At 41.4% G+C, this 13324-nt stretch overlaps 1 protein-coding gene across 5 annotated transcripts in view; it reads right to left on the minus strand.

Moving 5' to 3' along the window:
- The window catches only part of NUP93 (nucleoporin 93), an 83439-nt gene that overhangs the window by 11939 nt on the left and 58176 nt on the right, over positions 1 to 13324 (minus strand). For all 5 annotated transcript variants that reach the window (XM_032998403.2, XM_032998417.2, XM_032998410.2 and 2 more), the window contains 8 exons: positions 11482 to 11556; positions 9244 to 9333; positions 7733 to 7872; positions 5423 to 5555; positions 4296 to 4453; positions 2410 to 2575; positions 1495 to 1588; positions 216 to 407 (listed from right to left, as the gene is read on the minus strand). In XM_032998403.2, coding sequence (XP_032854294.1) covers positions 216 to 407; positions 1495 to 1588; positions 2410 to 2575; positions 4296 to 4453; positions 5423 to 5555; positions 7733 to 7872; positions 9244 to 9333; positions 11482 to 11556 — 1048 coding nt within the window. The remainder of the gene's footprint in view (positions 1 to 215; positions 408 to 1494; positions 1589 to 2409; positions 2576 to 4295; positions 4454 to 5422; positions 5556 to 7732; positions 7873 to 9243; positions 9334 to 11481; positions 11557 to 13324) is intronic.

Here is a 13324-nt window from a genome sequence, read left to right on the forward strand (position 1 = left end):
GAATCTAACGCCAGGAAATGTTGCTCTGATCTTCGTCTCAAATTAGTCAGAGCCATGTTTCAGAGCTCTAATGCAACTAAAACAATTGACTTTTAGGAGACTGTGCTGATAAATGCTGCTTGTTTGATCAATTACATAGACCTGCCACGTCTACACAGCACTCTTAAGGGCTCAGAAAACATTCCTTTATTGTAAAGTGAATATGCAGGACTTACATAGCTGTGCGCTCTGCCCAGAAGATTTCAGTAGCAATTTTAACTCAAACAGGACCAATGCAACATGAACAGCATGACAACGCAAGCGCTCTGTCCGGAAGAGAAAAGCAATTGCAGCTTCAAACTGTGCTGTCAAGAACAATACTTGGAAGTAGAGGAAAGGCTGCTGGTTCACTGCAAAATGTGATTCACCTGAAAAAAAACAAAACAAAACAAAACCAAAACCAACACCATCAAACACACAAAGTATAAGTGAAAATCGTTTTGCAATCAGAGATCACTGACAGAGGATACTTCCTGTCACAGCACATCGCTATGGTTGATTCAATGCCAACAGAAATAAACATACTAGACAAAACTGAATACCTAATCACACATCAGTGGCTTATCTATCATGAAAGACCACGGCATAAAGACATATTCAGGAAGTGAAAGAGATTAAACAATTGCTCAGAAAAGCTCCTTTGTTCTTTTCAGACAACGAACGCCCATCTCTGATAGACTGCAATAGATTCTCTGAAGACCACAACTTTTTGTCTTCATTTATACTTACGCCAAGTGGAACAAAGAATGTTAAAAACCTGGATTTTCCTCCTCAGTGACACCAATGGTAGCTTATTGTATTTCTTTTCCACACATTTTTATCTGAGTGTGAGCAATGCTACAAACTAGAAGGCTGTGGAAATTAAATTCTGTGTTTTGGATAGTTCAAGTGACCCAATTTTGATTGGTTGGAAGATGATTATGGGAAAAGGTATACTCTTGGGCTGGGGTTGTTCCTAAGACTTTCTGAAGTGGAAGGAACTGTGATTTGGGTCCCCAGAAAATTACTCAAAATGGTAATTTAAGGGAAACAACGAACAATGGATGTGCACAGAGAAAAGCCTTCTCAATACATGCCCATATTAGGTAATGATTGCTTTTCTGTTCTGTATTCCAAAAGCTGGAATTTTTGCTGAAAGACCTTAGCGCATTCATGGTGAGAGAAAGCAATCCATAATTTAGTACAGATAAAGTACAAATAGCAGTAGTGTTGTTCAAGGATGAATATTCACTCTTGGGATTGCTGGGAACACCCGGGACTCATTCATCACATCTTACTGAAGTCTGCCATTACTCTAGGGAAGCAAGCTGTCCCTGAACAGCCTGAAGATGCCTGTCACTAGCAGAGAGCTACAGGGTTTTATGTGAGGTCTGGGGTTTTGTAATAAACAACTGGAAAGTGCCGAGAGCAGAAAAGCAGAGCCCCAAAGCAACACATCTCTCTGTGGCTTCTTACCATAGTCTTCTAGCAGCTGCTTCTGGAACTGTGATAACGTTAGTCGGTCTTGGGGAGAACTTGCACCATCGTCATCAAAACACACTTGGTTCAGCTAAAAAACACATCCAAAAAAAGAAGCACAGATATTTCAACTTCACCTTGCACAAGGGATGCACTTGGGAGATATTCATTCCATCTGAAGCCTCTCCTAAGATTTGATCTACTGACTAGAAACTACTTTTAGTCACAACATCAGGTCCATCCATCGCTGGGAAGCAAAGATCTCTAACGTAGCAACAGCAGAAATCCACACAGGTATAACCCAGGGGCACTTTTGTATCCATCCGTGCCATCAAACTCTGATGCTGGGACTCTGAAAACTCACTAAGCAATAATTAAAAGCAGTATTTTTTCACCCAGTCTTCACAGTACATCATTCTAGTCCCTCTTTCTGGTAAGGGAGAGAAATGCGTACTGACCAGTATTCATCATGCCCCCATCAAAACTGTAAGGACTTTGGACTATAGAGGCATTAACAGTGTCATCTTCTGCCAACTGACACCAACATTTCAGCCAGAATCCATCCAGAAAGGAAAATTCACAGGATCCTCACCGTAGCAAGCTAACACTACTTGTAAAAACAGCTGACAAAGACCAGCGTCAGATGAAGAACACGACACTCTCCAAAGACAAGTGTCCCCAAATTAACACCTGATAGCACAGAGGGTAACAGAGCTGCCCCGCGATGGGGGTTCCCACCTCACCTATCTGCAAGGTCAAGTCACATGCATTATGCTGATGCAAAACACCAGAAACAGCAGAGCTGTGCAGAAGTGCAATATCATTTAGACCTGTTTTTTTTTTTTTTAAAAAAAAAACAAAACACAACAGAAAACCCAACCACCACCACCACAACCCCAACACCACACTCACTTTTAGCCAAAGATAATCCTCTGTTTTATCAGCAACTTCACTCTGGTTATCTGTAATGTCACAACGGCCAATAATACAATAAACAGCCCTTTTGTATGGGTCAGTATTATTTCTCAGAGCTCGTCTGTAATGAAGACGCAGTTTATTTTCTGTGGCAGGAGACAGTCTAAGAAAAAAAAAAAAAAAGACTGAAGGAAAAGACATGAAACCCTGCATGAGGAAACCTGGGTACAAATCCATGTAAAGAGGTGGATATTCACAGATAAGGCACAATGACAGTAAGCACTGGCTGGTATTTCCTGCACATCCTGCTTTTTTACCTACATCTGTAGGTAAAAATTTTGCACACATGAATTTAAATGTATAATTAAAGTTATGGAGAATCATCTTCAAATACCCATTGCAGGGAAAAAATATTGAAAAAAAAATAAATTCAGGTGATGGTCTCTTTAGTCGTGCATTAACATTGTGATAGATGATCTATTTTTGTCTGACTGCTATTTCATTATTTCAGAAAACGAGAGCTCAAAGTCTTTGGAACTGTTTGGGTTAGTAACTAACAAGTGAGCAGGTCATTGTACCGTGAAGTCTTTTAGGAGACACACTTTCATCTTTATCATTAAATACTGTCATAATGTTATTTGTCATTCTATTTCTTGTACCCTCCTGTAGAGAATTTTACAGAATTGAATCAGTAAAGTCTTCTCCGAGACTAAGACATTGGTTGTCAAATCTGTAGGCAGACTACCTTCACATAGCTGTAATAAAACCAAATCAATTATGCTGTATCTCATTAAAGTGTTTGTGATGAAAACAATGACAGTACCTTCACTAAGGTTTCTGGAACAATCTTATTCTAATGAGCACTCCTAGATATTCTCTACAAACCAGGTTAATTTACAGATGAATAACATGGCATACACTACCGGGTAAATGGCACTTTGATTTATTTTACCCCCCCCCTCTCATTTAGTTGTGTTGGATTTTTTTTTTTTTTTTTTTTTTTTAAGACATGCAAACCGATCTGTTCTCGCTCTCATTTTCATAGCTGAAGAGTGCCAATACATTCCACACGTTGCAGGATGAGAGCTTCCCACATATGAATGAAACTTATAGGCTGACCTGGGCCCCCCGGTTTCCCCCAGTACCTTAGCACAGTGCCATTCCCCTGAAGGGAGCACAGCTGTAATGCAACAGCTGGCTGGGCACTTGTTTGAAATTCACTGCAAGTGGAAAGATAAACGAGATAACCTAAAACACCACAGCAGAGTTCAGAGCACACCTTAAGATGCACTAACTCAACTGCTCACAAGCACGTAATCAGTAGTTTGGCCAGTGGCCCCCGTCAAGTGGTGGATAGCAAAAACTGGAAGAGGAAAATAAGCACAAGAAAGATGTGAGAGTGAATGCTTCTGAAGGCCTCTAACATACACTATTTGATTTTATTGTGTGGCATTCTTCTGAAAACAGGTGCAGTAAAAAGCATTCCCCAAAGGAAGTTCAACTAAAATAAGCAACGGGGGAAATAAAGACACAGGATTTGTGACAGCAGACTAAATCTGATCTATCGTATGCAGCATCCTACCATTACACAAAGCAGATTCTATGGTAAAAAAAGCAAAGCTACACCACTGTATTATTTTTGAAATGTAAGTCTTTGTGTATTTTCAAACAACTCTTTCTCTGTGAAGATTTCTAGACTTCAAAGCCACATATTAAAACATGCAAACTTCTTACGTGTAATTTAGGTAGGTAATATAAACACCAGGCAGCCATCACCACCAGAAGAGACCTGAACTTCCTATATTTCTACCAAGCCACTGATTATTTCACTACTCCACAGCAATTCCCACCCCTCACAGAGATCTTTCCTAGTTTCTAATTACCTTTTATCTTTACTGTGCATGTACTCCTGGAACCAGGTTTTAAATTCTCCCAGCTGATGCTGTGCCCGTTTCACCACATGCATGGCTGCAGCCAAATCTCCACAGCGCATGCAGTAGTAAATCAGTGCCCAGACAGGATGGCCTTCCACCTCACCATCCTGAAAATGAAGTAAGAAATAATTAAAAAAAAAAAAAAAAAAAAAAAAAAAAAGAAGGCAAAATATTTGAATTACTTTATCATTTGCCTCATTCGTTATTTCTCCCCTTATACCCACACACTGATTTTAGTAAAAAGTTCTGTTTGTGTCACAGAAACCAGAGGTCATGAGGTTTAAGACCCGTGAAAGCTGTGCACATCGTAGCAGCGAAGGATGGGACTCTCTTCTGCTTGCCCAGATTTCAGTCTGGAGGTTCTGACAATCCCAGAACTAGCCTGTAGATATCCTCCCTACCCAGGAGGTGGGTTTAGGTTAGACCACTGAGGTATTAAAACATTTTTTGTATTGAAACAGGAAGATGCCAAACTAAACATGGATCTCAGCAGGTAAGAAAAGGACAGCTAGACTCAGCTATGTGGTGTCCAATGTTATAATGTATTATTTCATTTAGCTTTTAACTTTAATTTTTCAACCCAGCCTGCCTGTTTACCCGGTGATTTTGTAGGTGCACAGCTTTCTACTGTGTGCAGGTGAGCAGGATTTTATTCAGATTCCTAAATACAAGGCTCAGATTAATTCATTACATATTTAGTCATCAACAACTGGTGTCACCATCTTATAGTAAGTGCAAAAAAAAGAGAAAAATCAAAACAGGGAGATTACATCATAATATATTTTAATACTTGCTTGTTGATCTCTAGAAAGACCACCAGAAGAGACTAATTTCTAGAATTTAGAACTCAAACTACTGAGCACCACCGTGCTTTGGGACTAGCTCTGAACTCCAAGTGATTTTTGTCTACTATCTTCCATTTTCCTAATGGAAAATTCTAGAGAAGGAGTAACAGCCTGCTGCCTTTAAAGCAGTTTAAATAGAAAAACCACTGGAGGCTGCACGAGTTTCCTGGCTGGGCTGCAGCAAACAGATTTCTGTTATTTTAGCTCTGTTGCTGAAAGTGATGGACATACCTGGAGACCAGGGACAGGCGCAGGGAGTTTGATGTTCAAGAAGCTGTGGACTAGTTGGTAGGTCCCTGGGACTCCACCCAGCTGAGCCTGGTGCAAGTTTCCAAAGACTGTCACAAAGGTGTAATTTTTGTAACTGAAAAACAACACAAGCAAAATGAAGATGTGAACAGACCGAAATATACTTGCTACAAAAACATCCACTGCCTTTCAGATCCAATTGAATTAGCAATTTAAAGGAAATTACCTTGATGTTCAAACCCTATCATTACAACAAAATGAGACAAAAACTTCCGTCAATTTAGGAAGATCCTTGTATTCAGCAGTCTCAAGAGAAACCATGTTTGGAGCCTGTGGCGTACTGCTCCAGGTTCAACTCTATTATGAGGTTCCTCTCATTAGGTTCTCTAAGTTAAACTCAATTATGTAACTGGCAAACAGCCTTTCCATCCTAATGCTTTACCTCTCAATCCTGTCACAAACAAACAGTTAAAAACCACACATATGCTTGTCTCTCCTCCCTGCCCTATGGCCCTTTGGGGCCAGGGCTTACCAGAAGGAAATCACAGAGAAAAAGGGAATTTAGAGAAAAACAACTGGTAAAGGCAGCTTTGAGAACATCTTCCAAAATAACCCACCAAAGCCTTTAATCAAGGCAGGTCAATTTAACAAATATTCATGTTTACAAGCAGGAGTCTCAAAAGTCTGGACACTGAAGGAATACCTAAATAAGCAGCAGGAATAAATTACAACTTTTTTTTTTTTTTCCCCTGCAGCACACAATAGACTTGTGCACCACCAGACTATAAAACTGAAAGGCTACGCTAAACATAGGCAAGTACCAGCGTATCTTGATAACTAACATCAAGGCTGAGTTAAGCACATGCTGCTCCTCAGGGCTTAAGATCACAGTTGCTCCAAAGCAACTAAAGCAAGAACAGCTGTGAGCAGCACTACATCTCCTCATATGTACGAGGGGCTGGTGAGGCATGGAAACATCCCAGTATCGGCCAATTCCTGCTAGGAAAGAGAAGCTACAAAGCAAGGCAGAGTTTGGTGGTTTTTTTTTGTGTGTTTTTTTGTTTGTTTGTTTTGCTTTGTTTTTTGTTTGTTTGTTTTTTTGTTAAAAATCAAGCCTGAAGGGCCAAATTTCCACAACTGGGAGGGCGGGGGGGGAGCTATAGGTAACTCATTTCTAATTTCAGTTCGCAGTTAATGGCACTGAAAATTTAGCAAGTTGGGTATTTGGCAAATCAGGTTAAAGAGTCACTGGCTCATCGCACAGTGCTGAGACTGAAGAAATGGGAACAGAAGATCCTTCTGATGCAGCAGTTCATCTGTGCACAGGCAGGCCCACCACCAGCCCTGGGTGATGAGTGCTGATGAGGTGTGGCAACCAACTGTCAGGGGCCAAGAAGAGGCTGTGCCAGGAGGCGAAAACATCTCTTCCCAGTGCGCTGGATGAGAGCACAGCACTTTCTGTGCTCAGATGGCAGATCTGTAGCCGTAACAAATGCCCACGCACTACACTGCGGCTATTGTTTGCTTTCCACTTCTGAACTTGCCTGCTGGCATTACATTGGCGGCTACTAGATAAGAGACACTGCAATATCCACATGTGTGGTGAATAAGGCAGCAGGGCCATCTGGGGATTCAGCCTTGGGCTGCTCCATAGCCTGCAATTCTCCAAGCATCTTCCTGGTCAAGGAGCCTAGGCCCCTATGACACTTGCCAATACAGACAGTAAACCACTTTTCAGAGTCTGAAAAGCATTGCTAGATATCTCAGCTTCAGCCTCTTCAAATTTTACAAAAACCTTTCGGTGTAGAAATGGCAGGATCAGAACCTGACTTGTTGCACTGGATTTGTCCCCAGTGCTGTCCTTGCTTCCTCCCAGCACTAGCTCCTGACAGCGACTGATCAGCAATCTGAAAGGGACTATAGAAAAGGGGGAAGTATTTTTGCAGAGAGGAAATAGATCTCTTTCCACAAGTGAAAAATTTTCACATGAATATTCTATATCTGACATTGTGATAAGGGCAACATAGAAGAAAGAAGAAAAGGCCTTTGCATCTTCTAAACAACCTCCCCATGGATTCAAGGCCTTTTTAACTGGAACAGTTTTTAACTAAAGCAGTTTTATACTCAAGTGGCTGCTCTAAGCCCTGCAGAACAGAAAACCCAGGCAACAGACACTTCTGTAAGCAGCAAGACGTAGCTGACTCGATAATACGTTTGTGTGCCTGACAAAGTCATTCTGGCCTATTATTAAGGAACTCTATTAAACTGTGCTACCCAGAGTGTTCACCTTACCTTTGTTCTAGGTAGAGCAGAGCCTGCCTCACGAACTCCATACGCACCTCCATGTTGGTCCGGACTTTCAAGGCATCGCTAGCAGGAACCAGGGTAACATCGGTCATTTGTTTCACCATGGCCCACATCTCAGAGATGTTCTACAAACAAGCCATTCCAGGCAACAGCAATTAGAACAGAGAGGAATAAGCAACACTGTTCTGAGCTACATGGTGTTTTGATGCTTAAGAAAAGCATAAAAATGCAAGAGTACTGTCTGTTTAGATTTGTAGTGGAGATACTGGATGCGGTCATGAAGGTAAGCCACTTATCTTGCAGAATTCAAATTTCCCAGGCTTCTCTGCATAATTCTCGTGCAAGAAGGTGGCTATAAATATTGTACCTGCAGTTGTCATCCAGGATGGACAATAATTTCCAAAACTAGGCTGGTTACTTGGTGCTTACACTCCTTTCCTATTTCCAGCTTGTACATCCCACTCAATAAATACAACATCATCAGCTTTCCATATAAGCAACTGTTCTGGCTGCTATTGGAAACGTGTGCAATTAGCTCTGATGAGCAATATCTAAGAGACACTGATCACTCAGACTCAGGTCTGAAAAACTGTTCAAAGCCATGCAGGTCTGCTCGTTCATAAGGACAAGACTATACCAGTACCTCCAGGACCGGAGTATCCCTGCTGAAACAGCCACATACTGACAAGTAACAGCACTGTTAGCTCCAGCAAGGGCAGCTGTTTGATCTCGACGCTTCAAAGCGGCAAGAACATTCAAACACACCACATTGTCCCTAACAAAATGAACAGAGTTGTTCAAAGCACGGTTGCACACCTGTAATTCAGATCTGACTGGAGCATTTGCCCCTCAGCTTCTGAACAGCTTTTTGCTCTCCCCGTTTGCAAAGTTTTTTCATGACTTGCCTCTCCTGTAGTATTCTTCTCCAAGCCTTTCTCAAAGGTAGCCAGGTTGCACATTTCTTTTTTTGGGTTGGATCAAGGTAGCATAATTAAAGGAGTGGAAAAAAAGAAAAGCAGGCAGATGACTGGTTTAAATTCAATCCTTGGGGCTTTATGCTTTGCCATGGGAGCCTACTTCAGCTCTGGCAGGGTCTAATCAACACCCCTTCACCTACAGTTAAATACATTCGAAGGGTAGTAGGAAACCACATTTTGAAAACCAAACACAACAGAACTCATTTAAAATTAAAAGCAATTTTTTTTCCCCCCAACAGCTCATCACTCATGATGGGACACTGCAGTGAAACCAGGTTCTTTTCTTCCTCAGTGTTAAGAAATTTTCACCATGACCAAGTTCATCACAGGTGGGCCCTGCTGTACTAGAGGAGACTCCAGTATTTGCTCTGCTTTCCGTGGACCCATGCATACATATTTTTGCGAGGGGGGGTGGGGGGTGAGGCAAATGTCAGTATTTTTCCACCAATGTCAGCAGGCTGTTAATCACAGCTGAGAACAGAGTAAATACATTTCCTTATGTTACCTCACTGCCAGTACCTTATCGTCCAGTTCTGAAACAGCAGCACAAAGGTCCACCAGATTAGGCTGCAGATGTCCATTCACTATCTTCTCATTATAAATATAAATCTGAAACATTGGAAATAAGTAAGTTAAACAAATACATATTACTCCCCTTCCCCCTCGCTAGGCACAGCAGCAAAATCTGAACCGGGCTTCAAGAACAGAGCGTCCCCAGCAAATCCCTTCTGTTTTCCTCCCACATTAGCTGCTTCAAATCCAAGGCAAGAGGAATGGGCACCAGCACCAGCCGCACTTCCACAGCACCCCAGTGCCCCAGGCCTGTCTAAGGCAGGCAGCAATCCAGCTGTTTGGGTTTTCTGCACGGCAAAACACTGCGCCGAGTGCCCTGTTAGACTAACTGCAGCTAATTGTGGGAGGACAGAGAGTCAGAAGAGACCTGACAACTGGATGGCTGTGATATTCCCTTGCATGGCAGCCTCCTACCTGCTGACATAAAAGAAACAAGAATTTTGCTGGTTTGTGGCAGTATTCAGGGAAATCTGACAGAGGGAAGAAACCTGGCCTTTCAAAACCTTCCCTTAAACATATACACACACACACACATTTTGATTTAAATTTTGGTCTTAATTTAGCTTCTTCTACTATTATTTATTCTACTCTCAGCCCAAAGACCTTCCAGCCATGTCTGAAAATGATCTTTTTCACTGCTAGAAAGGCACTGCCATTGTACTTTAAGTCCATTTTGCATGCACTACTTCAACATACCCAGCATGCAAACAAGACGTGAAGCTCAGGATTGCAACCAGAATCCAGCATCAGTGAAACCATGTATGTGGACTTCACTGTGTTTCTGTGAAAGTCTGAACTATCCATGAAGAACAATTAGGCATTTCAGTGTAATTAAAACGCATTTCATGGCTGATGATAAACTGAGACAGCATGGGCTTTCTGATCTCCAGGACTCCTAACCACCCACGGAAACCACAGGAGCCCCGTAGCCAGTGTGGAAACGCAGGTATTTTTGCACCCAGGCAGGGTGATGCTGACAGCTCAGCCAGCCCAGCTTCTCCAGAGGGCTGGCCGGGAGCACACGGTGACTGCACCAAGTGTTTCGGTGGCAGAAACCTGGCCACAAACACCACACTTCCATGGCACATTGCAAGCAGCCTGCACGCAGCCCGTAAACCTGGCGAGAGCCCACCCGTGGGGAAGACACGATGACTGAAGCTACGCCTGGAACTAGTACTGATAGAGAGGTTGGGCTTCCCATATTCAAAAAACATCAGGGAATAATGCTGATAGCCTCAAAGTAGAGACATAATTATACTATAAGGAAGACTCTTAAGTATATTACAGGAGGTATAAAAAATTACTGTACTATTAACAATGACTAAATCAAACATACACTTTATCAGCACAACCATGCACCTTATTTTGTGATTCATTTCTTCAGTTACCATAACTGAATGCAGACAGAGAAAAACAGATGTGCAAGCTGCTATCTAGCTCAGCAAAGGCTGAGCCAATACACACAATAAAAGTAATTGTGTGCAAATTAGGCAACGCTTTGTCTACATTGTTTCACATATTCCATTTTGAAAAATCAAGTCCTTCTCGTTCATTTTGTTTCCAACAGTGCTGGTAAACAGATCATCTCAAACAACAAAAGTAACAAATTGGTTACGTAAAGGTTTATCAGTTTTCCCCAAGAATTTTTAGAGGGAGTCTAATGCTACCAGACATACTAATTCATAGCTGATGCACTAAAGCTTCCCGTAAGCAATGCCATTAAAGTGGAATATAATTGGACAAGCATCAGGATTAGGACTTCAGCACATTTTTTTCCTACACACACTCACATCAGAACAGTAATCTTTCATGTGTGAGAACAAAGAGAGTTTAAAGTCTTCAATTGTGTACAATTACGCATTGATAAGAATTATAAAAAAACTTTTTTTTTAAGGTTAAAAGAGTTTCAGTTTACTATATGAACATAAATGATTTCTACAGTCACATACGGTGTTCAGGCTCTCCTTTCGACAAAAAAAATCCTGAAGCAGACAAGTGAGTACACTTCTAAAAAGTCTGACTAAATTTCTGTATTTTCCAATTGCATTTTATCTCCAGGCAGATACTTTCACGTTTTATCTACCGTATCTTCTTACGCACTATGCTCACAGATTTTTATTTTCCCCACCTCTCTCTCTCTCTGTAGAAAACAATGTCTAACTATGTTTCTTCACTTCCACTCACCTGACGAGCATACGCCATCTCCACACTGTCCAAAGAGCTGCGACCTGGAGGACCCAACTCACCAACGTAGCTAGGCTGTTTAATGAGAAGTGTATGAAAAAGTATAAGGTGTAAAGTTACTGCAATGCATTTTACCGATATATCTACTCCTAAAGAACAACAGCAAAACCATGGTCCTGACAGAACTAAGAATAGCTTTTTAAACTATCTACAGAGTAAAATGCATGGTCTCGTTGCAACACCCCATTATCTTCCCAATTTAGCTTAACTTCTCTGAAGTGACAGAAATCTTCCTTATTCAGTGCACAAACCAACCATTAGCTCTCTAGAATTAGGACATCAGTGTTTCTCGATAGCATCTTATAATTTGTATTCTTTCCTTTTGTTTCTTGAAAGGTTGCTTACTGTCATGTTAGTGTCTTGCTGCAAAGCATCTAGTCTGAACCTCCACCACAGCAAGGACACAGAATTCAGTGCAGCTCAAACAGACCCAGTCTAGCAAATCGCTCCAGTTTTGTCCTAGTACCATGACACAGACACAAAAATGGGACTGCAACGTTCAATTATGTGCTGAAAAGTACCCCACTGCTGGTCTGCTGGACTATGCCAGGATTGAGATATTTTCAATACAGAGCAGGGAGGAACAGCTGATGGAGCCACGGCATGGAAAATTTGTACTCTTTATAACATGCCATAATAACATAATGCTGCATAAAGCTCTTCTTCTAAGTGTTTACTACAGATCACAGGTATATTTCAGTATAGCTACCACTGATGGATGTTTACCATTCCAGAGAAAAGAATACTCCCAGTTAAGTACACAATACTCTCCCATGTTTCCTACTCCCTAAAAACGTAATTCTTAATTTCAGCATTAGCATTGCAAGTCTTGGGACTGAAAAATAAAGCGCAATCATTTTAAAGACATATCCCTTTGAGGTAAGCAGTCCTTTAATATCAGCTGCTCCATAAGCAGTGCTACAACCATGATGGTCTGAAGATAAAAGCAAGACAAGCTCAGTATAGAAGCATAATATTTATTATGAAGCCAACTGACATAGTTGAGGCAAGCAAAGAGGAACAGACAAGCTTTCAGAATAGTGAGCATGTTTTCAGGTCTGAAACTGAAGCAACAGCCTTTGAATTTCAGACTTTGGATCCAAAAGCTCATTTGACTCTCCCAGGTGTAGTTGGTCTGATAAGATGTCATCTCTCTGCACAAACCTTGCGCAACTTCAGGCGTCTAGCTTAGGTACAGTTATAAGGATCTAAGATGGTTGTTTACTGCCACCAGGAGAGGGGATGCAAAGCACATAAAATAAATACTGAAAGCAGCTGAGCAAACACTGAGAAGGGGCATTGCTGTGCCTTGATTTGTTACTGTATAACTCAAGTCTATCCATATTCCTCTAAACTGGAATCAGTAACTTTCAGAGAAAGAACGGGTACATCTGCAGAGTTCTAAAATTAAGCTTTTTGCCAGCAAAGTCAGTTATGGCTAGCTGCACATCCTCATTAGTTGTTATACTGCTCCTTAGCAATACTGTCAACTACCTGTATTTTTTCTTACATCAGTTAGCCAGAATGTCAGTACTTTATTGTGTAGATAGCATCACCATCGAGTTCTGCTTAAGGACATGCTCTAGTCTTTCCTGGAAGAGTTCAGTTAAATGTGACCAACCTGCTGCCTGTACAAACATCATAAAACCTAAATGGAATGGAAAAGTAATTGTTTTCACTTTCAGTTTAATCAGCTTTAGAGTTCAGCTTTGCTGATGCCTGTCAGGCCACAGCACAGCAGGACTAATGTTCATGGATTTCAGGAAAAGATCCAAGAAATGGG

The sequence above is a fragment of the Tyto alba genome, unplaced genomic scaffold (genome assembly GCF_018691265.1).
Source record: "Tyto alba isolate M040663 unplaced genomic scaffold, T.alba_DEE_v4.0 Super-Scaffold_26, whole genome shotgun sequence".
In the NCBI taxonomy this organism is placed as follows: domain Eukaryota; kingdom Metazoa; phylum Chordata; class Aves; order Strigiformes; family Tytonidae; genus Tyto; species Tyto alba.